We start from the raw sequence: 25,738 nt of genomic DNA on the forward strand, positions 1-25,738 counted from the left end.
TGAGTTCCACATTTTAACCACTCTCGAGGTAAAGAAGTTTCTCCTGAATTCCCTATTGGTTTTGTTAGTGACTATCTTATATTTATGACCTCTGGTCTTGGACTCCCCATCAAGTTGAAACATTTTCCCTACTTTTACCTTGTCAAACCCTTCCATAATCAGAATGTTGAATGAGCTCAAGTTTATGGAGAGTGCAAAGTGGCAGGCAGGCCAGGAGAGCATTGGAATGGTCAAGTCTCATGGTAACAAAGGTATGAATGAGGGTTTCAGCAGCAGATGAGCTGCGGCAGGGGCGGAGAGGGGCAATGTTACGGAGGTGGAAGTCGGCGGTCGTGGTGATGGAGAGGAAGGACTTTAGGAAGGATGAGAAGGCCTTAGAGACGGTGCAGAAAAGATTTACTGGAATGGTCTAGGGATGAGGGACTTCAGTTGTGTGGATAGGCTGGAGAAGATGGGGTTGTTCTCCTTAGAGCAGCGAAGGTTAAGTGGAGATTTGATGGAAGTGTTCAAAATCGTGAAGGGTTTAGATAAAATAAATCGAGAAGCTGTTCCCATTGGCAGAAGGGTCAAAAACCAGAGGACACAGATTTAAGGTGATTGGCAAAAGAACCTAAGGTGACATGAGGAAAAACCTTTTTACACAGCGAGTAGTTGTGATCTGGAATGTGCTGTCTGAAAGGGTGGTGGAAGCAGATTCATTCATGGCTTCCAAAAAGGGATTTGATAAATACTTGAAGGGAAAATATTTGCAGGGCTACAGGGAAAGAGCCGGGGAATGGGACTAACTGAATACTCTTACAAAGCCTGCACGGGCTTGATGGGCCGAATGGCCTCCTTCTGTGCTGTAACCATTCTATGATTCTATGAGAGGATATGGGGTTGGAAGCTCACCTCAGGGTCAAATAGGTTGCCACGGTTGCAAACTGTCTGGTTCAGCTTAAGAGTGACAGTGGATGTAGTTGGTGGCTGGAGAACGGAGTTTGTGGCGGGGACCAAAGACAATGACTTCGGTCTTCCCAATATTTAATTCAAGGAAATTTCTGCTCATCATCCAGAACTGGATGTCTGACAAGCAATGTGACAAATCAGAGGCAGTGGAGGGGTCGAGAGAGGTGGTGGTGAGGTTGAGCTGGGTGTCATCAACATACATATTGAACCTTATTTTAATCGTTCATGGGATGTGGGCGTCGCTGGCGAGGCCCGCATTTATTGCCCATCCCTAATTGCCCTCGAGAAGGTGGTGGTGAGCCGCCTTGAACCGCTGCAGTCCGTGTGGTGACGGTTCTCCCACAGTGCTGTTAGGAAGGGAGTTCCAGGATTTTGACCCAGCGACGGTGAAGGAACGGCGATATATTTCCAATTCGGGATGGTGTGTGACTTGGAGGGGAACGTGCAGGTGGTGTTGTTCCCATGCGCCTGCTACCCCTGTCCTTCTAGGTGGTAGAGGTCGCGGGTGTTGGAGGTGCTGTTGAAGAAGCCTTGGCGAGTTGCTGCAGTGCATCCTGTGGATGGTACACATTGCAGCCACAGTGCGCCAGTGGTGAAGGGAGTGAATGTTTAGGGTGGTGGATGGGGTGCCAATCAAGCGGGCTGCTTTGTCCTGGATGGTGTCGAGCTTCTTGAGTGTTGTTGGAGCTGCACTCATCCAGGCAAGTGGAGAGTAATCCATCACACAACTGACTTGTGATGGTGGAAAGGCTTTGGGGAGTCAGGAGGTGAGTCACTCGCCGCAGAATACCTGCTCTTGTAGCCAGAGTATTTATATGGCTGGTCCAGTTAAGTTTCTGGTCAATGGTGACTCCCAGGATGTTAATGGGGGATTCAGCGATGGTAATGCCGTTGAATGTCAAGTTTTCGGATGACGTGTTTTCGGATGATGTTGCCGAGGGGCAGCATGTAGATGAGAAATAGGAGGGTGCCAAGGATAAGGCCAAAGAGATTTTATAGCTAAGACAGGATAGGAATGGAACCATAGAAACATAGAAAATAGGAGCAGGAGTAGGCCATTCGGCCCTTCGAGCCTGCTCCGCCATTCAAAATGATCATGGCTGATCCTCTATCTCAATACCATATTCCTGCTCACTCCCCATACCCCTTGATGCCTCTTGTGCCTAGAAATCTATCTAGCTCCTTCTTAAATATATTCAGTGACTTGGCCTCCACAGCCTTCTGTGGTAGAGAATTCCACAGGTTCACCACCCTCTGAGTAAAGAAATTTCTCCTCATCTCAATCCTAAAAGTCCTACCCCGTATCCTGAGACTGTGACCCCTCGTTCTGGACCCCCCAGCCAGGGGAAACATCCTCCCTGCATCCAGTCCGTCTAGCCTTGTCAGAATTTTATATGTTTCAATGAGATCTCCTCTCATTCTTCTAAACTCGAGTGAATACAGGCCTAGTCGACCCAATCTCTCCTCATAACAACAGTCCTGCTATCCCAGGAATCAGTCTGGTGAACCATCGCTGCACTCCCTCTATGGCAAGTATATCCTTTCTTAGGTAAGGAGACCAAAACTGCACAGAATACTCTAGGTATAACTGCAGTAAGACATCCATAGGAACATAGGAACAGGAGTAGGCCATTCAACCTCTCATACCTGCTCCACCATTTGATAAGATCATGCCTGATCTGTGATCTAACTCCATATACCTGCCTTTGGCCCATATCCCTTAATACCTTTGGTTGCCAAAAAGCTATCTATCTTAGATTTAAATTTAGCAATTGAGCTAGTATCAATTGCCGTTTGCGGAAGAGAGTTCCAAACTTCTACCACCCTTTGTGTGTAGAAATGTTTTCTAATCTCGCTCCTGAAAGGTCTGGCTCTAATTTTTAGACTGTGCCCCCTACTCCTAAAATCCCCAACCAGCGGAAATAGTTTCTCTCCATCCACCCTATCCGTTCACCTTAATATCTTAAACTTCGATCAGATCACCTCTTAACCTTCTAAACTCGAGAAAATACAACCCCAATTTGTGTAATCTCTCCTCGTAACTTAACCCTTGAAGTCCGGGTATCATTCTAGTAAACCTACGCTGCACTCCCTCCAAGGCCAATATGTTCTCCCGATGGTGCGGTGCCCAGAACTGCTCACAGTACTCCAGGTGCGGTCTAACCAGGGTTTTGTATAGCTGCAGCATAACTTCTGCCCCCTTGTACTCTAGTCCTCTAGATATAAAGGCCAACATTCCATTAGCCTTCTTGATTATTTTCTGACACTTCAATGATCCATGTACCTGAACCCCTAAGTCCCTTTGGACATCCACTGTTTTTAACTTTTTACCATTTAGAAAGTACCCTGTTCTATCCTTTTTTGATCCAAAATGGATGACTTCACATTTGTCTACATTGAATACCATTTGCCACAGTTTTGCCCATTCACCTAATCTATCAATATCCCTTTGTAATTTTATGTTTTCATCTACACTGCTTACAATGCCACCAATCTTCATGTCATCGGCAAACTTAGACATGAGACTTTCTATGCCTTCATCTAAGTCGTTAATAAATATTGTGAATAATTGAGGCCCCAAGACAAGGAGATCCTTGCTCCTGTACTCAAATCCTCTTGCAATGAAGGCCAACATACTATTTGCCTTCCGAACTGCTTGCTGCACCTGCATGTTTGCTTTCAGTGACTGGTGTACAAGGACACCCAGGTCCCTTTGTACATCAACATTCCCCAATCTATCACCATTTAAATAATACTCTGCCTTTCTGTTTTTCCTTCCGAAGTGGATAACTTCACATTTATCCACATTATACTGCATCTGCCATGTATTTTCCCACTCACTCAACTTGTCTAAATCGCCTTGGAGCCTTTTTGCATCCTCCTCACTACTCACGATCCCACCTAGTTTTGTGTCATCAGCAAACTTGGAAATATTACATTTAGTTCCCTCATCCAAATCATTGATATATATTGTGAATAACTGGGGCCCAAGCACTGATCCCTACAGTTCCCCACTAGTCACTGCCTGCCACCCGGAAAAAGACTATTTGTTCCTACTCTCTGTTTCCAGTCTGTTAACCAATTTTCAATCCATGCCAGTATATTACCCCCAATCCCATGTGCTTTAATTTTGCACACTAACCTCTTATGTGGGACTTTATCAAAGGCCTTCTGAAAATCCAAATAAACCATATTCACTGGTTCTCCCTTATCTATTCTACCGGTTACATCCTCAAAAAACTCCAGTAGGTTTGTCAAACATAATTTCCCTTTCATAAATCCATGTTGACTTGTCTAATCCTGTTGATATTTTCTAAGTGTCCTGTTATCACATCCTTTATAATAGACTCTTGTATTTTCCCTACTACTGATGTTAGGCTAACTGGTCTGTAGTTCCATGTTTTCTCTCTCCCTTTTTTAAATAGTGGGGTTACATTTGCCACCCTCCAATCTGCAGGAACTGTTCCATAATCTATAGAATTTTAGAAGATGACAACTAATGCATCCAATATTTCCATGGCTACCTCTTTTAGTACTCTGGGATGCAGATTATCAGGCCCTGGGGATTTATCGGCTTTCAGTCCCATTAATTTCGCCAGCACTAATTTTTTACTAATGCTAATTTCCTTTAATTCCTCCTTCTCACTAGTCCCTTGGTTCCCTAGCATTTCTGGGAAGTTATTTGTGTCCTCTTCCGTGAAGACAGAACCAAAGTATTTGTTTAATTGCTCTGCCATTTCCTTGTTCCCCATTTTTAAATTCTCCCATTTCTGACTGTAAGGGACCTACATTTGTCTTCACTAATCTTTTTCTTTTTACGTACTTGTAAAAGCTTTTACAGTCCACTTTTATGTTCCTTGCAAGTTTACTCTCACGCTCTCTTTTTCCCCTCTTAATCAATCTCTTGGTCCTTTTTTGCTGAATTCTAAACTGCTCCCAATCCTCAGGCTTGTTACTTTTTCTGGCAACTTTATATCACTCCTTTGGATCTAATACTATCCTTAATTTCTTTTGTTGGTCATGGTTGGGCTGCGTTTCCTTTTGTGTTTTTGCGCCAGAAAGGAATGTATAATTGTTGCAATTCGTGCATTTGTTCCTTAAATGTTAGCCATTGCCTATCTACCGTCCTCAAAGGAAACTACGAAGGTATGAGGAGTGAGTTGGCTATGATAGATTGGGAAGCTTCATTAAAAGGCATAACGGTAGATAGGCAATGGCTAACATTTAAGGAACGAATGCATGAATTGTAACAATTATACCTTCCTTTTTGGTGCAAAAACACAAAAGGAAAAACAGCCCAACCATGGCTAACAAAAGAAATTAAGGAACCATGAGATGGAAGTCCCATACCCAGCTGGACGAGGAGGAGAGACATTGGAGGAGGATGGTGTGGTCAAACGTGTAACGTGTCAAAGGCTGCAGAGATGTCGAGAAGGATGAGGAGGGATAGTTTACCACTGTCAGTCACAGAGGATGTCATTTATGACTTTGATAAGGGCAATTTCGGTCCTGCAGCAGGGGTGGAAACCTGATTGGAGAGGTTCAAACATGGAGTTACGGAAAAGGTGGACAGGGATTTGGGAGGCGACAACACGTTTAAGGACTTAGGAGAGGAAAGGGAGGTTGGAGATGGGGCGATAGTTTGCAAGGACAGAGTGGTCAAGGGTGGGTTTTTTGAGGAGGGGGTTGCTGAGGGCAGATTTGAAGGGGCGGGACAGTACCTTAGGCGAGGGAACCATTAAAAATATCAGCTAACATGGGGGCCAGGAAGGGAAGTTGGGTGGTCAGCAGTTTGGCGGGAGTAGGGTCGAAGGAGCAGGAGGTGGGTTTCGTGGTTGAGGTGGGTCTCGTGGTCAAGGTGAGCTCAGAGAAGGCATAAGGGGAGATAGGAGAGAAATTAGAGAAAAATGTGAGTTCAGGGCTACGGCAGGGGGATCCCTGGGGAAATTTGACTTGGCCTTGGGGAAGGGAGGGAAACGGCAGAGGCAGCTGAATAGATGGTCTCAATCTCAGTGACAAAGTAGTCCATGATCTTCTCGCACTTGTTGTTGGAGGTGAGGGTGGAGGGGGCAGTTGTGAGGGGTTTTGGAAGACGGTCTGTAGTGGAGAAGAGAAGCCGGGGGTGATGTTTGCATTCCAGGATGATCCTGGAATAGTGAGCAGTTTTGGGCAGAAGAGAGCAGGACCCAATGGTACTTTATGTGGCGATGAATGGCTAATCCAGTTGTCCTCCATAAACATTAAAGTCTGCGTCCCTTGACTCCCCAAGGGAGCGGAGATGAGGCCTGTACCGGAGGAACGACCAAGGTGAAACAGAGTAATAGTTTTAAAAACAAAATATGAAATTTCAGAAGTGGTTTATGTATTTAGGTATTTTCAGTGGGAAAAAGGTAAAGTCAAAAGCCAGCCACATCGAACCAACTTGGCTTTACCAGAATCTAGTCTGATCAGCTATGCCTAACTGGAGTGTGAGGAGTTATGGGTCCCAGTTCCGCTGATGAACTTCTGGGCCCATTATGTCCTGACCAGCTGTTCTCTTCTCTTGTTATTTTAGGGAATGATTCATCGGGATCTGAAACCTGTCAATATATTTCTGGATTCCAATGATCACGTAAAAATAGGAGACTTCGGCTTAGCCACAGATCATCTTTCTAATGTGGTAAGAAGTGACTTCAAAATGAATGAAACATACTATGTCCCACATGGATAGATTGTGAAGACAGTGCATTCTTGTACAATACATTGCGTGACGCAGGACTAGTAGTGTTTGTGTGGGATATCAGTTATCTATGTGTTTGTTGGGAATGAATGTGCGTTTTGCACTGTATATGTTTGGGGAGATGTGGTTATCTGACAGAGGGAGGGGAGGGGGAGAGAGGAGAAGGGAAAAAAAACACACACACACACACACACACACACACACACACACATTGTAATCAAGGAATTCTTTTATGGTTTTAAAAGATTAAAATGCAGGAGATCCAGTTGACTGAAGTTTTAAAATGGTGTTTTTTTTCTTTGCAATCCTTTGTCACGCCCCCGACAGTCGCTCTTATCTATCTGGTACATGTAAGCCAAGTATGAATGTCTTTGTGTTGTTAAAGTGTGAAGTGCCTGACCTATTGGGAGGTGTCTGGGTCTTCCCCGGCCTGCAGAGGTCCCTAGTCGATTCCAGACGAGTGGAAGATAAGAACGTTTAGTTACAGGAAACTGCTGTTGGGCGCAATGAGCTTGTCCTTTTCTGACTGCTCAAGCCCATGTTACCTGTCTTCTTAACAGATCCCTCAACCCCTTCTCACCAGAAACTTTAACTATCTGCTGAGGCTGTTTATGCTGCCCATTTCAATATTTCAATGCCTGTCCCACGAACTTTATTGCTCACCTTTTATATTTTTGGTGAAGCACTGAGCAAAGAGGTTGGGAAAGACGGAGAGTGAACCTCTAACGGAGTGAAGTGCTAACAGAGTGAGGACATTCAACTAGGAATTTGGTGGATGTGGGAATTATGTGCAGAGGGGGAAGGAGATGCGAAGTGATTTAAACCAAAGAACTATAGATTAAGACTGAGTGGAGCATAAAGAGAGCCACAGGAATCAAAACAAGGCAAGGAGGAGCGCCGAGGGTAAGTCAGTAAGTATTTAGTTCATTGGTTAGTGTTTTAGTGTCAGATAAACAGTAAAGTGTCTTAAAGCTAAACAGTTTAAATGACTGTAGCTAACATGGCAGGACAACTGGGGCCTGTTGCATGCACATCCTGTGCCATTTGGGAACTCCAGAACACTTTGTGTGTCCTGGAAAACCACACATGCAGGAACAACCGCCAACTGCTCGAGCTCAGAGTTTCTGAGCTTGAGGGGCGGCTGGCGTCACTACAGTGCATACAGGAAGCTACGAATTTTGTGGCTAGCACGTTTCAGGAGGTGGTCGCCCTGCAGCTACAGAGAGTTCAGGTGGAGAGGGAGTGGGTGATCATCAGACTAGGAGGAACAGGCAGGCAGTGCAGGAGTCCCCTGGGAGTGTGGCACTCACAAACTGGTATTCAGTGTTGAATCCCAGTGAGGGTGTTGACACTTCGGGGGAGTGCAGTCAGGAGCAAATCCATGGCATCGTGGGAGACTCGACTGCACAGGAGGGTAAAAGAAATGTGGTTGTTAGAGGGGATTCGATAGTCGGGGGATAGACAGGTGTTCCTGCAACTGCCAACGTGAGTCCCGCGGGTGCGTTGCCTCCCTGGTGCCAGGGTAAAGGATATCACTGAGAGAGTGCAGAACATTTTGAAGGGGGAGAGGGGAACAGCTAGAAATCATGGTCCATGTGGGAACTAATGGCATAGGAAGGAAAAGGGTTGAGGTTCTGCAGTCGGTTTCAGGAGCTAGGGAGGAAGTTAAAAAGCAGGACCTCAAAGGTAATAATCTCTGGATTACTCCCAGTGCCACATGCTAGTGAGTACAGGTATAGTAGGATAAAACGGGTTAATGTGTGGCTCAAGCAGTGGTGCAAGAGGGAGGGCTTCAGATGCCTGGGGCATTGGGACCAGTTCTGGGGCAGGAGGGATCTGTTCAAGATGGACGAGTTGCACCTCAACAGAGCTGGGACCAGTGTCCTCACGGGGAGGTGAACTAGTGCAGTGGGGGGAGGGTTTAAACTAATTTGGCAGGGGGATGGGCACCAGGAGGAAACATTAGAGAGGAGAAACAAGGTGCACAGAGGGCTGGGAGAGACAAATAGAACTAGAATAAAGAATAGTTCAGAAATAGGAGGGATCAGATAGGGGGAAATACGAGGCACTTTAAGATGAGACTGGAGTGCATGTGCATAAATGCACCTAGCATAGTAAATAAGGTTAATGAGCTGCAGGCTCAAGTTGCCACATAGGACTGTGGTACAATGGCAATAACAGACCTGGCTCAAAGAAAAGGGAGGATTGGGTACTTAATATCCCTGGCTACAGAGTATTCAGGGAAAGAAAGGGACGGAAAAAATGGAGGGAGGGTGGCAGTATTGATCAAAGAAACTATTATAGCACTGGAAAGGGTTGATGTAGTTGAGGGGTGAAAGACAATCTATTTGGGTAGAACTGAGGAACAATAGCAGAGCTATTACACTACAGGGTATGTAAATAGTAGGGAGCAGATGGAATAGAACATTTGCAGGCAAATTACAGAAAGATGCAAGAACTATAGAGTAGTGATAATGGGGGACTTCAGTTATCCCAATATAGACTGGGATAGTGACAGTGTAAAGGGCAAAGAGGGGGAGGAATTCCTCAAATGTGTTCGACAACTTTCTAGAACAGTGTGTTTCCAGCCTAACCAGGAAGAAAACGGTTCTGGATCAAGTTCTAGGGAATGAAGTGGGGCAGGTGGAGCACATTTCAATGGGGGAGCATTTGGGGAACAGTGATCATAATATCATTAGGTTTAGAATAGTTACGGAAAAGGACAAGGAACAATCGAATGTGAAAATACTTAACTGGAGGACGACAAATTTCAGTGAGTTAAAAAGGGATCTTACCCTGGTGGATTGGAATCAACAATTGATAGGCAAACAGTAACTGAGCAATGGGAGGCCTTCAAGGAGGAGATGGTTCAGGTACAGAGAAGACACATTCCTACAAGGGGGAAAGGAAGGGCATCCAAAGCTAGAGCTCCCTGGATGACTAAAGATATAGAGATTAATATGAAACAGAAAAAGGAGGCTTATGACAAATGTAAGGTTCACAATACAGTAGAGAACTAGGCTGAATACAGAAAGTACAGAGGAGATTAAAAAAAGGGAATAAGAGGGGCAAAGAGAGAGTATGAGAATAGATTAGTGGCTAACGTAAAAGGGAACCCAAATGTCTTTTATCAACATATAAATAGTAAAACGGCAGTCAAAGGAAGGGTGGGACCGATTAGGGACAAAAAAGATCATCTTGTGGAGGCAGAGGGCATGGCTGAGGTACTAAATGAGTACTTCATCCGTCCTCACTGGAGAAGAGGATGCTGCCATTGTAGCAGTAAACGAGGAGGTAGCGGCGATATTGGACAGGATAAAAATAGATAAAGAGGAGGTACTTAAAATATTGGCTGTACTCAAAGTAGAAAAGTCACCCGGTCCAGATGGAATGAATCCTAGGTTACTGAGGAAAGTAAGGGTGGAAATTGCAGAGGCTCTGGCCACAATCTTCCAATCCTCCTTAGATATGGGGAGTGGTGCCAGAGGACTGGAGGATTGCAAATTTTACACCCCTGTTCAAAAAAGGGGAGAAGGATAAACTCGGCAATTACAGGCCAGTCAGCCTAACGTCAGTGGTGGGGAAACTTTGAGACAATAATCATGTAATAAATTGGCACTTGGAAAAGTATGGACTAATAAATGAAAGTCAGCACGGATTTGTTAAAGGAAAATCATGTTTGACTAACTTGATTCCATTCTTTGTTGAAGTAACGGAGAAGGTTGAATGAGGGTAGAGCGGTTGATGTGTATATGGACTTTCAAAAGACATTTAATGAAGTACCACATAATAGGCAAAATTAAAGCCCCATGGGATTAAAGGGACAGTCGCAGCGTGGATATAAATTTGGCTAGGGGACAGAAAGCAGAGGGTAGTGGTGAATGGTTGTTTTTCAGACTGGAGGGAGTATTCAGTGGTGTTTCCCAGGGGTCAGTATGAGGACCACTGCTCTTTTTGATATATATTAATGACCTGGACTTGGTAATAGAGGGTATTATTTCAAAGTTTGCAGATGACGTGAAACTCAGGAAATGTAGTAAACAATGTGGAGGATAGTAACAGACTTCAGGAGGATTTAGACAGTCTGGTGAAATGGGCAGACGCATGGCAGATGAAATTTAACGCAGAGAGATATGAAGTGAAGCATTTTGGTATGAAGAATGAGGAGAGGCAATATAAACTAAATGGTACAATTTTAAAGGGGTGCAGGAACAGGGAGACCTGGGGGTTTATGTACACAAATCTTTGAAGTTGGCAGGACAAGTTGAGAAGACTGTTAAAAGTCCATATGGGATCCTGGGCTTTATTTATAGAGGCATAGAGTACAAAAGCAAGGAAGTTATGCTGAGCCTTTATAAAACACTGGTTAGGCCTCAGCTGGTGAATTGTGTTCAGTTCTGTGCACCACACTTTAGGAAGGATGTCAAGGCCTTAGAGAGGGTGCAGAGGTGATTTACTAGAATAGTGCCAGGGATGAGGGACTTCAGTTATGTGGAGAGATTGGAGAATCTGGGGTTGTTCTCCTTAGAACAGAGAAGTTTAAGGGGAGATTTGATAGAGGTGTTCAAAATAGTGAATGGTTTTGACAGAGTAAATAAGGAGAAGCTGTTTCCAGTGGCAGAAGTGTCGGTAACCAGAGGACACAGATTTAAGGTGATCGGCAAAAGAACCAGAGGGGAGATGTGGAGACTTTTTTAATGCAGCGAGTTGTTATGATCTGGAATGTACTGCCTGAAAGGGTGGTGGAAGCAGATTCACTAGTAACTTTCAAAAGGGAATTGGATAAATACTTGAAGGGAAAAAATTTACAGGGCGATGGGGAAAGAGCAGAGGAGTGGGACTATTTGGATAGCTCTTTTAAAGAGCCGGCACAGGCATGAGGAGCCGAATGGCGTCCTCCTGTGTTGTAAATACTATGATACTATGATAAAAGGTTCTGTCCAACTTCCCTTCTTCCTCCTAATTTTCTGATTTTTTTTCTAAAAAGACTTGGGTCCCCGGGATATGAAATGCCTGCCAATATACTTTATACATTCGCCTTCACAAGGTTACCCGAAAGTAGAAATGAGGACAAGTTGCATAAACTTGGCATGTATTCCCGTGATTTTATAAGGTTGAGGGGTGATCTAGTCAAGATGCTTAGAATGATGAAGGGATTTGATAGGGTAGATACAGAGAAACTATTGCCTCTCATGCAGGAATCGAGAACAGGGGAGCGTAACCTTAAAATTTGAGTTAGGCCATTGAAGAGCGAAATCAGGGAGCACTTTGACACACAAAGGGTAGTGGAAATTGGGAACTGTCTCCCTCAATGTTGTGAATGATGAGTCAGTTGCGCTTTTGTGACCGATCTATAGATTTTTTTTTTGGGTAATGGTATCGAGTGATTATGGATCAAAGGTGTGTAAATTGGTTTCAGGTACAGGTCAGCCACGATCTGACTGAATATCGGAACAGGCTCGAGGGGCTGAGTGGCATGCTCCTGTTCCCATATTCCTAAAAGTCTCTTCTCCAAAGAAAATGAGCCCACCTTCCATAATCTCTCCTCATACTTTAAATTCTTGATACCTCATATTCTTTTTCTTCCTAATCTGTCTACTCTAAGAACCTACAAATAAAACTCTTGATTTTAAAATATTCTTTCCCACAGGCAGGCGACAAGCAGGAAACAGATGGAAGTGGATCTGTTCACTTTATCAAACCCGACCCAGCAGGTGAGGATGTTCCCTGAAGCACCATGTTGGATGGCCCCGGGGATGGGTTAATGCTGACTTCTATCCTAGCTCCCACATGATTACCCTGTGGCCTCTCGCAGTGCAGATGTCAAACGTTGTCAACTTAGGGCGGTGCTAGGAGCTAGGTTGAGACTGCTAAAGTTCAATTAACCTACAGATTTCTTCTGTTAACAGAAGAAATTTTCATCCCGTCAATCTGGGCTGCATTTGCGCCAGTAATCTGACCCGTTGCACACCCAGTCCCCCAAGTTGATGCTAATGTTAGTATTTCATCAGCAAATTCTGTTCATATTGACGCTCTGAGCATATCACTTGTCTGTTAAGTTGCTGCTTGAGTTTTTTCATCTGCCTGAGATGATTCTTAAGTGTCAGTTTGACTGAGTTGGTAGCATTTTTGCCTCCTGGCCAGGGGCTTATGAATTCAAGTCGCATTCCAGCCCATCTCTGACAAAGCTTTTGTTCACTGTCTACTAATCTGCCCGGGCTTGGCATCTGTTTTCCTTCTACCTCTGTGAACAGTCTTGGGTTGTTCTTTACGTTAAGATGCTGAATAATTGCAAATTATTGATACTCCATTGCAGTATTGTCAGAACTGTGTTGGCCTTTAGATGAGATGTAAAGTCAAGTGTCTGCCTGTTCCAGTGACTCAGGCAGACATAGAATCATAGAAGGTTACAGCACGGAAGGAGGCCATTCGGCCCATCGAGTCCGCGCTGGCTCTATGCATGAGCAATCCAGCTAGTCCCACTGCCCCACCCTATCCCTGTAGCCCTGCAAATTTTTTCGTTTCAAGTACTTATCCAGTTCCCTTTTGAAGGCCATGATTGAATCTGCCTCCACCACCCCCTCGGGCAGTGCATTCCAGATCCGAACCACTCGCTGTGTGAAAAAGTTTTTCCTCATGTCACCTTTGGTTCTTTTGCCAATCACCTTAAATCTATGTCCTCTGGTTCTTGACCCCTCTGCCAGTGGGAGCAGTTTCTCTCTATCCACTCTGTCTAGACCTTTCATGATTTTGAATACCTCTATCAAATCTCTTCTCAATCTTCTCTGTTCCAAAGAGAACAATCCCAGCCTCTCCAGTCTGTTCACATAATTTAAGTCCCTCTTCCCTGGAATCATTCTAGTAAATCTCCTCTGCACCCTCTCTAAGGCCTTCACATCCTTCCTAAAGTGCGGTGCCCAGAACTGGACACACTGCTCCAGTTGTGGATGAACCAGTGTTTTATAAAGGTTCATCATGACTTTCTTGCTTTTGTACCCTATGCCTCTATTTATAAATTGTAAACAATTTTACAACACCAAGTTATAGTCCAGCAATTTTATTTTAAATTCACAAGCTTTCGGAGACTTTCTCCGAAAGCTTGTGAATTTAAAATAAAATTGCTGGACTATAACTTGGTGTTGTAAAATTGTTTACAATTGTCAACCCCAGTCCATCACCGGCATCTCCACATCTATTTATAAAGCCCAGGACCCTGTGTGTTTTTTTTAACCGCTTTCTCAACCGGCCCTTCAACAATTGATGCACGTACACCCTCAGATTCCTCTGTTCCACCACCCCTTTTAGAATTGTGCCCTCTAGTTTATATTGCCTCTCCTAATTTTTCCTACCGAAATGCATCAGCTCGCATTTTTCCGTGTTAAACTTCATCTGCCACATGTCCGCCATGCCATCAGCCTGTCTATATTCTCTTGAAGTCTATCGCTGTCCTCCTCACTGTTTACTACCCTTCCAAGTTTTGTGTCATCGGCAAATTTTGAAATTGTGCTCTGTATACCCAAGTCCAAGTCATTAATATATATCAAGAAAAGCAGTGGTCCCAGCACCAACCCCTGGGGAACACCACTGTACACCTCCCTCCAATCCAAAAAACAACCGTTCACCACTACTCTCTGTTTCCTGTCATTTAGCCAATTCTGTATCCATGTTGCTATTGCCCCCTTTATTCCATGGGCTGCAATCTTAATAGCAAGCCTACCATGTGGCACTTTATCAAACACTTCTCGAAAATCCATATACACCATATCAACTGCATTGCCCTCATCTACCCTCTGTTACCTTATCAAAAAAACTCTTATCAGGTTAGAGACACACAGTTTGCCTTTAACAAATCTGTGCTGGCTTTCCTCAATCAATCGACACTCATCCAAGTGACTGTTAATTCTGTCCCAGATTATCGTTTCCAAAAGTTTCCCCACCACCGAGGTTGAACTGACTGGCCTATAGCTGCTGGGTTTATCCTTACACCCTTTTTTGAACACATTAAAGAATCCATGATGCTGTTTGAAGAGCAGGAGTTCTCTGGTGTCATGGCCAACATTCCACCCTCAGTCAATACCATCAACAAAAATATTACACTTTTTTTATAATGCTTTAGTGTAATAAAAGGTCCCAAGTCTCTTCACAGAGACAAGATAACTAGACATGAAGCAATAATGGGAGAAGGGTTAGGGATTGTGTCCAAAAGATCCAAGTCCCACATCCTAACTCTGCATTTCTGCTTCAGAGGCTATGGTGCTTGACGTTCTTTGTTTATTATGAATCGCATAAGGTTACAGCTCAGCATTTGTTTCAATTACAGGGAATCTGACTGGAATGGTTGGCACTGCCTTGTACGTGAGCCCTGAGGTACAGGGCAACACGAAAGCCACCTACAATCAGGTAATACATTGTGTTTGTGCACAAGAAACAGATTTGCTAGGAATATTGACTGGTACTGGCAGCTGCTTGCCTCCTTCTGAAGGCTCATTCTCTAAGCATCGTCACCTGTTGCGTATCTCTGTTTATACTGCATAATTCTGAAGCATTTACTCCTGCAATCTGAAGGGTTTTTTCTTGCCTCCAACAGTGTTGGGATGCGGTTAGTTTGGCACACTGATAGGATTGCTGCTGAGGTCAGTGTCACTGGGGATGAAGCCTGTAATTGCTCGTACTGGGGTGCTCCAAGCCACTGGTGCTCGATGATTGACCGTCCCTGCAGGTGGGGGCACAGCGTCCCCTAGCTGCGTTTTGCAATTGTCCATTTTGCTGGCAAGCAAGGGCCTGCCCAGTTCTTTTTAAAAATTGCACGTCTAGCGATAAGTTTATTTCTTCTGTCTTGAATCTAATTAACGGGGACAATGCAGATAAAGAGAAAAACTTGTGAATGCTGAAAGTCTGCGGTGAATGCTGAAAGTCTGCGGACAATGCAGGTCCACCGCTTTCTGAAAACAGAAGCCAGATGCATGTCACCTTTCAGATGCTGACTTGCCTATTGTATACCTACACCAATTTCAAGGCAATTCTAGCTAGATGCTCACTAGTAAACTCCTCCCTGATTGAAAGTTAGTTGTTTTTTTAAAAACTTTTAAATTAAATGTTGATTGGTGCCTGACTAGGTGCTGGGTTTTGTAGATTCTATGACAGCCCCTCCTAAACCAGTCCTCAACAACTGTTGGCTCGTACTTCATAGAAACATAGAAACATAGAAAATAGGAGCAAGAGTAGGCCATTCGGCCCTTCGGGCCTGCTCCACCATTCAAAATGATCATGGCTGATCGTCTAACTCAGTACCCTGTTCCCGCTTTTTCCCCATATCCCATGATCCTTTTAGCATTAAGAAATATACCCCACACAATAAATTCCCCACACAACTGAACAGCAACTCCCGCACCCTGGCACATCCATCACCGAGCCTAATATCTAACCAACACACATTCGATTTCTGAAGTCTCCCTCTGTAAAAGGAGGGCAACAGTGTATATTATACAATAACACACCGTGTGTTACTGGGTATAATGCTCCTGTATATATTATATAATAACACACCGTGTGTTACTGGGTATAATGCTCCTGTATATATTATATAATAACACACCGTGTGTTACTGGGTATAATGCTCCTGTATATATATTATATAATAACACACCGTGTGTAACTGGGTAATACACTCCTGTATATATATTATATAATAACACACCGTGTGTTACTGGGTATAATGCTCCTGTATATATTATATAATAACACACCGTGTGTTACTGGGTATAATGCTCCTGTATATATTATATAATAACACACCGTGTGTTACTGGGTATAATGCTCCTGTATATATTATATAATAACACACCGTGTGTTACTGGGTATAATGCTCCTGTATATATTATATAATAACACACTGTGTGTTACTGGGTATAATGCTCCTGTATATATTATATAATAACACACCGTGTGTTACTGGGTATAACGCTCCTGTATATATATTATATAATAACACACCGTGTGTAACTGGGTAATACACTCCTGTATATATATTATATAATAACACACCGTGTGTTACCGGGTATAACACTCCTGTATATATTATATAATTACACACTGGGTGTTACTGGGTATAACGCTCCTGTATATATTATATAATAACACACCGTGCGTTAATGGGTATAACGCTCCTGTATATATTATATAATAACATACCATGCATTACTGGGTATAACACTCCTGTATATATATTATATAATTACACACCGTGTGTTACTGGGTGTAACACTCCTGTATATATTATATAATAACACACCGTGTGTTACTGGGTAAACACTCCTCTATATATATTATATAATAACACACCGTGTGTTACTGGGTAAACACTCCTCTATATATATTATATAATAACACACCGTGTGTTACTGGGTATAACGCTCCTGTATATATTAGAGTCATAGAGTCATAGAGTTATACAGCACGGATAGAGGCCCTTCGGCCCATCGTGTCCGCGCCGGCCATCAGCCCTGTCTACTCTAATCCCATATTCCAGCATTTGGTCCGTAGCCTTGTATGCTATGGCATTTCAAGTGCTCATCCAAATGCTTCTTGAATGTTGAGGGTTCCTGCCTCCACAACCCTTTCAGGCAGTGAGTTCCAGACTCCAACCACCCTCTGGGTGAAAAAGTTCTTTCTCAAATCCCCTCTAAACCTCCCGCCTTTTACCTTGAATCTATGTCCCCTTGTTATAGAACCCTCAACGAAGGGAAAAAGCTCCTTAGTATCCATCCTATCTGTGCCCCTCATAATTTTGTACACCTCAATCATGTCCCCCCTCAGCCTCCTCTGCTCCAAGGAAAACAAACCCAATCTTCCCAGTCTCTCATCATAGCTGAAGCGCTCCAGCCCTTCTACTTCGTAGAACTTTTGATTTTTAAAAAAAATCTGTGCATAAACTTTAAGTTCTGCACTGTGTGGCAGAGGAGACGGTGATTCCCTGCCTTATGTCACTGCCCTATGTGCACCATAGCTCCATTTGCTATGGTGCACATATCAGTGGAGTGGAGCGTAGCGATCTTGGGAGGAGCAGAGGGAACAATTGGCACCTTTGGAGACAGGAATAGGCTTTAAAAAGAATGGTGGCCTATGATAGAGGGTCAATTGTAGGGCAGGGTTGCCCTGCAAGGTATGGCAGATGAGGGAGAACAGTGACAATTACATCATTGCAAAAGAAGCATGTTGTACATGTGAGTGCGACCGAATATATACCACAGTCTAATGTGACCAGAATCATCCGTCCGATCTGGCTTCATTGACCTATTCTGTTGGCATGTGTTAATTCATGAAACTACAGCTAATTCACTATCGTCTGTTCCAGAAAGTGGATCTGTTCAGTTTGGGAATCATTTTCTTTGAGATGTCGCATCATCCCATGGGCACGGCCTCTGAGAGGATCTCTGTCCTCAGCAAGCTGCGAATGGTAGGTGCTGGCATGTTGGCCCTTAACGGAGACATGGTAAAATCCAAATCATTGTAGCCCTCAGTAAATTCATTCCTGCCTTAGAGAAATAACCAGATTGTGTTTTCAATTCCAGTAAGTCTTTGTATGTCTCTCATTTTAATTTTGCACATTATGGGCAATATTCTCACTCATATTTCAGTGAAGTGTAATGGAGGGTGCAAAATTGTCGCTGATTGGTGAGAGCAGTTTGAGTAGATGAATTGAGTGTTGCAGGGTTTTAAAGTATTGGTGTCAATGCCCTAAATATGCCTAGTAACAATACTGCAGGGCTAGTAGTTAGGAGTGTAACAAGTCTGTTTGGCTGTTGAGATGCATGATGTAGAAGCTCAAACTGTTTATCTGCAGAAACAAGGACGAACTTCAGTTCTCCAAACTGGACCAGACAGCAGTGGTGTTAGGAGGAATATTTAGTGTTTTTAATGTTCTTTATGGCTCACTGATTACTGTGTTTTTTTTTTGGCAAGTCCAGTTTCTTGTGGAGTTTCTCCAAGAAGGCTAGAAAGGGGCAGCTCAGATTTGTAGTTGCGTTAGTGTGCTGTGCTCACATTTCTGGACTTGAGTGTAACCAGATGGGGACACTTCATATAGTTTTAAAATAACTAAAATTAAATTGGCAGCTTTCTTCCCTTATTAATAAAAAATGAAGGATGCCTGACAGTGGAAATTAGTCAGAACTGTTCTAAGTGCTAATCGAATAGTACATGGTCAAGGCATTAACAGATATTTGGAACCTAAACTGTGTGTGAGCACCAACTTATTAACATTCTATTGCATCTTTTATCGTGGATGACTGGCAGCTCTGACTTAAGAGTCCCTTGGATTGAATAAGTACTGGAGAATTCTCCTGTAGTCTTTAGTTCTGGAAGGATCTCAGTGCATAAACTGGGTTTCTTATTGTCTCAATACAACCTTGCATCGAAGGTCTACCAAGCAACGCACTTGACTCTTCGATCCAAGAGCCTTGCCACTTATCAGTCACTGTAGGAAATATGTTCTGACAAGAGTAACTTAACCCTTATGAATTAGTTTTCTTTCTTTCATTTATTTATGTATTGTGCCAATTCACTGTCTTGCTGTATCGCTTCTTGTACTATTTGACCTATAAATAAATCTCACCAAATGGTTTTAGCCTGCATGCATTGATCTGATGATATGGTATTTCCTGCGTGGTGGGCCTCCTCCGTATTCTGCAATGATCGATGTACAGTAAATTGCGAATTGAACTCTGATGTGCTGATCCATACACAGAGGGCACAGGTTTCAGATCGTAGCAGGCTCAGTCTTGCCATCATGAGTCGCTGTAGGAAATATATTCCGAGTATCTTAATCCCCATTGACTCATTCTGCTTTAATTGTGTGTTTTTAAAAAAAGTATAATGTTTCCTTCAGTTGTGAGAAGGGTTTTGGGGAGGGTGGTGGTGGTGGATGGGTTGGGTTGGCGGGAGAGAAGCCCAAATTATAACACTAGGTTGAGAGCCAAGATGGGTAGGAAATCTTTTCACTGTCCATTATAAGGAGTGACCATTCTTAATCTTGTTAGTTTGGTTACTCTTAATCTAGTTCCTAGTACACTTAACACCACTTTGACAATAATCCATTGAGTATGGAACTTTGATGCATTGTATAATGCAGATTCTTTTTTTATATGTATTTTTAGATTTATTAGTCCAATAATACACAGAAGCGATACAGCAAGACAGTGAATTGGCACAATACTTCCTTAAAGAAAACAAATAAAATATATGTAAGAAAAAGAATTTGCCCCAATCTCTCTCAATTCAGTAAACATTGGTGTTAAATTGTCTCTCGCTCAGAAGTCCTGGTGGCTGCTCTTCTGACGTTTGAACTGAGACATTGGACCAGGAGTAGGGGCACAGAAGGAGGCCATTAGGCCCATTGTGTCTGTTCTGTCCAAAAAAGAGCTAGCCAACCTAATCCCACTTTCCAGCACTTTGTCCGTAGCCTTGTAGATTATGGCACTTGAAGTGAGTTGAGGGTTTCTGCCTCTACCACCCTTTCAGGCAGTGAGTTCCAGACCCCCACCACCCTCTGGGTGAAAAAGTTTCTCCTCAACTCTCCTTTAATCCTTCTACCAACTACTTTAAATCTGTGCCTCCTGGTTATTGATCTCTGCTATGGGAATTAGGTCCTTCCTATCCACTCTATCTAGGCCCCTCATAATTTTGTACACCTCAATTAAATCACCCCTCAGCCTCTTCTGTTCCAAAGAGAACAACCCCAGCCTATCCAATCTTTCCTTATAGATAAAATTCTCCAGTCCTGGCAACTTCCTCGTAAATCTCCTCTGTCCATTTATTCTATATCTGACCTGGCAATGCTTGGGGCTTATAGAGAATGCCAAAAATAGAAAAGCGACCCATCACCCAGCACTGCCACCCTCACCTCGGCACACAATTTGAAGGAAAAGCATCATTGTAAGGATGAGTGTAGGGAGCGAATGTGGAAGGGGAAAAGACATCACAGTACCGTCCAATCACGTCTATATGCATACAGGATTCATCTGGAGTGTCTGGTGGCGGTGAGGAGTGGCAATATGGGGTTATCCTGCACTGTGCTCTTGTCCCTTGGCAGCACAGAAGAGCCCTGCATGCCCTCTTGTTTAGATTTGAGGATTGCAGTGGTGCCTCCAGGAGTTGGGGGTAAATGCCCCTTTTTTCCGATGAAAGAGCATTGCTTGTTTTTCAGGTTATTGATGGAAATTTCTAATCTAATTGAAGCTACTTTTTCCTTTCCCAGCCAACAATTGAATTCCCCGAAGATTTCGATGAAGAAAAGTGTTCAAAACAGGTACAGTCTTTGGCTTTTTCCTCATCAGCAGTTGCACTGTTGTAACCTGGAGAAAGTGACTGGCCCACGGGTTGTAAGATGGGCAGTTTTTATTTCCAGGAGTGGCCACGTTTTATATTTTCACATAAGTGCTTCTGAAGCAGAAAGGAACCATTTATCAGCAAAGTACTCCAACCCACTTTGTTGTTCCACTTGAAGAATTTTCTGGGACTAGGGAAGAGCTAGTGTTAGGTGACCTCAAGCTGTGGTACTCTGACGCTCTGAAAAGGAAGGTTTCAGCAATGCGCATTGCCACATTGTAAGATCCTTGTGTAGTGGCAGTGTCCAGTGTTCAACAATTCTAAAACAATATTGTGACATAGTCTAGCATTTACTTCCTAGTAATCAGCTAGTAGAACAATAAGCCATCCATTTTTAGATAGATCTGAACCTCACCTAGCCGCCATCTCGCCATATCCATCCTCTCTGGGAATCCATCCACTTGTCCATTAAACCCATTTCTACTGTGTTATCTCCTTGATAACTTATTCCACGACTACTACCCTTTGGATGGAAGTGCTTGCATGACGTCCGTTCTTACTGCTAACTTTCTAATTTTTACTTTGTGTCACCTGCTATTAGAGTTTGCCCTAATGAACAAGTTCCCTGAATCAACTTTCAGTTGCCCTCATCAGCTTGAAAACTTTATTTGGGTGACTTTTAAATTTCCTCCTTTTCCTGAATTGGGCGGTAGAACTTGTAATACGTGTGAGGCCACCACATACCTTCAGGTCCTGACCCTACTATCTCGCTTAACCTTTTGCCTATACCATACTGCCTCTTCTGTGATCAGTGCACCTCCTAGGTAATAGGAATAAGTTGTATTAAAATTTAAATGAACTGCACAGCAGCGCATAATTAGTAATAGCAAATGGCCAGCAGTGAGCTTAATTCTGCAGGCTTTGAAAGCTGATACCTTGTCTTCTCGTTTACTCTTTTAAATTTTGGTGCTCTATTCTATGGGCTACATCTTGTCAACGTTTCAACCTTGGCTCAGTGGTAGCGCTCTTGATTCAGAAGGTTGAGTGTTCAAGACCCACTCCAGAGACTTAAGCACACAATATAGGCTGACACTCCACAGTGCAGTAGTGAGGGAGTGCTGCACTATTGGAGGTGCCATCTTTCGGATAAGATCTTAAACCGAGGCCCTGTTTGCGCTCTCAGGTGAATGTAAAAGACCCCATGACACTATTTTGAAGAAGAGCAGGAGACTTCTCTGGGTATCCTTCAAACTGTGTCACTTCAAAAAAAAAAATTATCTGGTCATTTATGTCATTGTCGACTGTGGGACTTCGGTTGCCGCATTTCCCTACATTACAAAACTGACTGACTGCATTTCAAAAGTACTTAGTTGGCTGTGAAGTGCTTTGGGAACATCCTGAGGCGCTATGTAAATGCAAGTCCTTGTGGATTGTAATGACATTGTAGCTGCTTGTTTGAATTACTGACTTGCAATTCAAAGGGGAGGAAGTTATGCTTCAGTTGTATGGAGCCTTGGACAGACCCCACCTGGAGATACTGTATTTAGTTCTGGGCACGGCACCTCAGGAAGGATATATTGGCCTTGGAGGGGGTGTAGAGTAGATTGCATAGACTTGGATTGTATTCCATTGAGTGTAGAAGGTTGAGGGGTGACCGAATCGAGGTGTTAAAAATGAAAAAAGGAATTGATGGGGTAGATACAGAGAAGCTATTTCCTCAGGTGGGAGAATCGAGATCAAGGGAGCATAACCTTAAAATTAGAGCCAGGCCGTTTAGGAGTGAAATCAGGAAGCACTTTTGCACACAAAGGGTAGTGGAAATCTGAACCCCTCTCCATCAAAAGGCAGTGGTTGGTGGGGGTCAATTGAAGCTTTCAAGACTGAGATCGATAGATTTTTGTTGGGTAAAGGTATTGAGGGTATGGATCAAAGGCGGGTAAATGGAGTAGAGATACAGATCAGCCATAATCTAATTGAATGGCAGAACAGGTTCGAGGGGCTGAATAGCCTACTCCTGTTCCTATGTTCCTATGCAGCTCAGTGCCAGATATCTATTCTCATACAAGTGTGCGTGAGGTATGAAATCTGTCTTGATCCACAGTTAATATCCTGTTGTTGCCTGTTCTCTTTAAAGAGATTGATAGTCGGCTGGCTGTTAAATCATGACCCAGCGAAACGTCCCACTGCAGTAGAGTTGCTGAAAAGCAAATATCTCCCCCCACCCCAGATGGAGGAGTCGGAACTGCATGAAGTGTTGCACCACACACTGGCAAATACCAGTAGTAAAGCTTACCGGACAATGGTCACCCAGATCTTCTCCCAGCACATCACTCCTGCCATGGATTTCACCTATGACATTGATGTTCACAAGGTAGGAAACTGATACTGCCAAACACATCCTCCAGTGGGGACACTGCGGCATCGTCACTGGACTTACTTAATATATTGGGATAAAAATCAAACTTAACCCAATGCACTTTAACCCACTTCTTGTACGATACTCTTTTAATTCCTCCTCTCAAATTGTTCAAAAACACCACCAGCAATGACGGACCTGTAAGCATCGATACTTCACCAATACGCTATCCCTCACTATGAACCTTGACCCTTCAGCTAGGTTTCTCTATAAAGAAGTTGTTCAAAATGTTCTCTCCACGCACAGCCTGAATCTGGGAGGACAGAACCCATAACCACTGTCTTTTCAAACTGTGTGAACATTGCATCAAAATTTCACTCATCCATTATACTGAAATCTTTCAGGCAAAATGCCTGAAGTGCAAATGCATGAACATTCCACATGTGCAGTGTTACTAAAATGCTAAAGACGATGCTGCATGGTGTGTGAAATACTGTCCCCTCAGAAATAATCTTGTTTTAGCTTTAATCACAAGTCAGTCTAAACTGAGGTATAACGGCATTTAATATACTGATGTGGCCAAGAGTTTCGGCCGGTTTTTGAAGTCAGTAAGCAGTGTGAAGAACAGCTCAAATAGCTGATTATCATTTGGAGCCCTGAGAGGCTGCTACCTTGTGATACCTGTGTGTTATCCTGCATATATGCTATTCACTGGTAGCATTGTGAAGTACAGTAACAATACAAGTATAAGTTGTGCGATTCAGTACTAGAAGTCTGCCTGAGATCTGTCAACATTAAAAAAAAGAACCTGCATTCTCATGAACACTGCCCATTTGTATTTATATACAGAACACAAAAGCTGGAATGTATTTCAATGACGGAACATCTCTGGGTTGCGATGGTGTTAGCTCCATTGTGTTGTTTCCTCATTACTAAAGCTGGTGATTTATCACTGGGATTTTTTTGCTGAAAATCACGGCAGATGTAATTCAAAACGGGTTTGGGGGGCTGGGTGTGGTGCGGGAAATCCCAAGCTCTGCCTCCTGGCTCCCAAACTAACCTGGTAGCACAACTGCAACTAATCCTCGCACTCTCCCAACATTGGCCCAAATGCTCTTGGTTAATTTGCCCAGGGTCTGAAGTGCCTGCACTGCCTGGCTGGTCCTAAATTGCCTGTATTGCCTGATGACCAGACCCACCCCCACAGCTTTTTCTTGCGATAGCAGTAGGGTGCTGCACAGGTTCCAACTCCACTGCCTCTGCCTGTCCCATTCGCCGCTTGAGACGAGGCAACCATCAATGGCTCGCCCTGTCTCCAGCTGGCCTCCCGTCCTTTGAATAGGTGAGACGTATAAGGCTGTATCGTCCTGCACAGACGCAGACCTGCTTCCCAAACATACCGTGTCCCCATGTGACTGAATACACTCCATTCCTTTTAAAGTCAGTCATTGAGGTGAAAGGTGAGCTTTCTGGCCTGCATCACAGCCCCCTTATGTGCTTCCCATTTACCATGATGGAGTGAAGGTAAGGAGTTGATCTATACATCAGCAGACATCTCTTATCTTATGAGCTCACGTGGCCTCCCAGTTTGTTTCCAAGGATTTTTAAGAGACTGGCAGTGGCCTTACCTCAAAACAGTAAAAACACATGATCTCATTACCTTCAGATCTCTAACGTCTGGGGAAGAATGAGCAGTTGGCTCACTGGCTCGTCTGTGGGACAGTGTGAGGCATCCAGATCCCTACTTGTACGACAGCTCTTCTGTGCTTGCGAGGCCATAAATTCATCAGCATGTGAGCAGAGTTGCTTGATCAAGCAACCAGATTTTTTTTTTAAATCTGTGGAACCAAATCCAGAAATCTGTTCCTCAGTATTAAATAGCAAAGCCGTCGCTCTCTGTTCGGCTGCTAACCTTGATCATTCAAGCTCATCTACTTTGATTTTGATATTTTTAAATTTCTCTCTTTCAGTTCTGTTCACTGTTAAATTTTAAAGGTTTTGAATGCCTTTGTCACCATTGTAACTCAGTATCCCAGATGGCTGCCCTCAAGCGTTACAAGTTTTGGGTCTTGCCTTGAATATCCTCTCTGGTAGGGTGATACTGGTCACTTCCGTAAGTGTTCTGACCACATGTTTTGGGGTGTGCCCATTGTGCCCAATATCTAACTATATGATAGCTTAACCGTGGGGTGAAACAGTGTGATCTGAACTGGATATTCATTATCTTTTGAATGCATGCTTCTTCAATCTTTCCGGAGGCAGACTGAGCAAAGACATGATAAGATGAGATGAAATACGAATCATAAGCTGCTTTATTCCACAGCGAGTGAACATTACTGACTGCCTCTGTGTTACGTATCATTCTGTTCACAGCCAGAAAGGGTTCAGAG

At 43.5% G+C, this 25,738-nt stretch overlaps 1 protein-coding gene across 5 annotated transcripts in view; it reads left to right on the top strand.

The window, feature by feature from the left end:
- eif2ak4 (eukaryotic translation initiation factor 2 alpha kinase 4) overlaps nucleotides 1–25,738 on the top strand; it is a 140,423-nt gene that overhangs the window by 61,737 nt on the left and 52,948 nt on the right. For all 5 annotated transcript variants that reach the window (XM_067991166.1, XM_067991167.1, XM_067991169.1 and 2 more), the window contains 6 exons: nucleotides 6,503–6,607; nucleotides 12,318–12,381; nucleotides 14,988–15,067; nucleotides 18,021–18,122; nucleotides 20,922–20,972; nucleotides 23,127–23,363. In XM_067991166.1, the coding sequence (XP_067847267.1) occupies nucleotides 6,503–6,607; nucleotides 12,318–12,381; nucleotides 14,988–15,067; nucleotides 18,021–18,122; nucleotides 20,922–20,972; nucleotides 23,127–23,363 (639 nt within the window). The remainder of the gene's footprint in view (nucleotides 1–6,502; nucleotides 6,608–12,317; nucleotides 12,382–14,987; nucleotides 15,068–18,020; nucleotides 18,123–20,921; nucleotides 20,973–23,126; nucleotides 23,364–25,738) is intronic.

Source organism: Heptranchias perlo, chromosome 10 (assembly GCF_035084215.1).
Source record: "Heptranchias perlo isolate sHepPer1 chromosome 10, sHepPer1.hap1, whole genome shotgun sequence".
NCBI lineage: Eukaryota > Metazoa > Chordata > Chondrichthyes > Hexanchiformes > Hexanchidae > Heptranchias > Heptranchias perlo.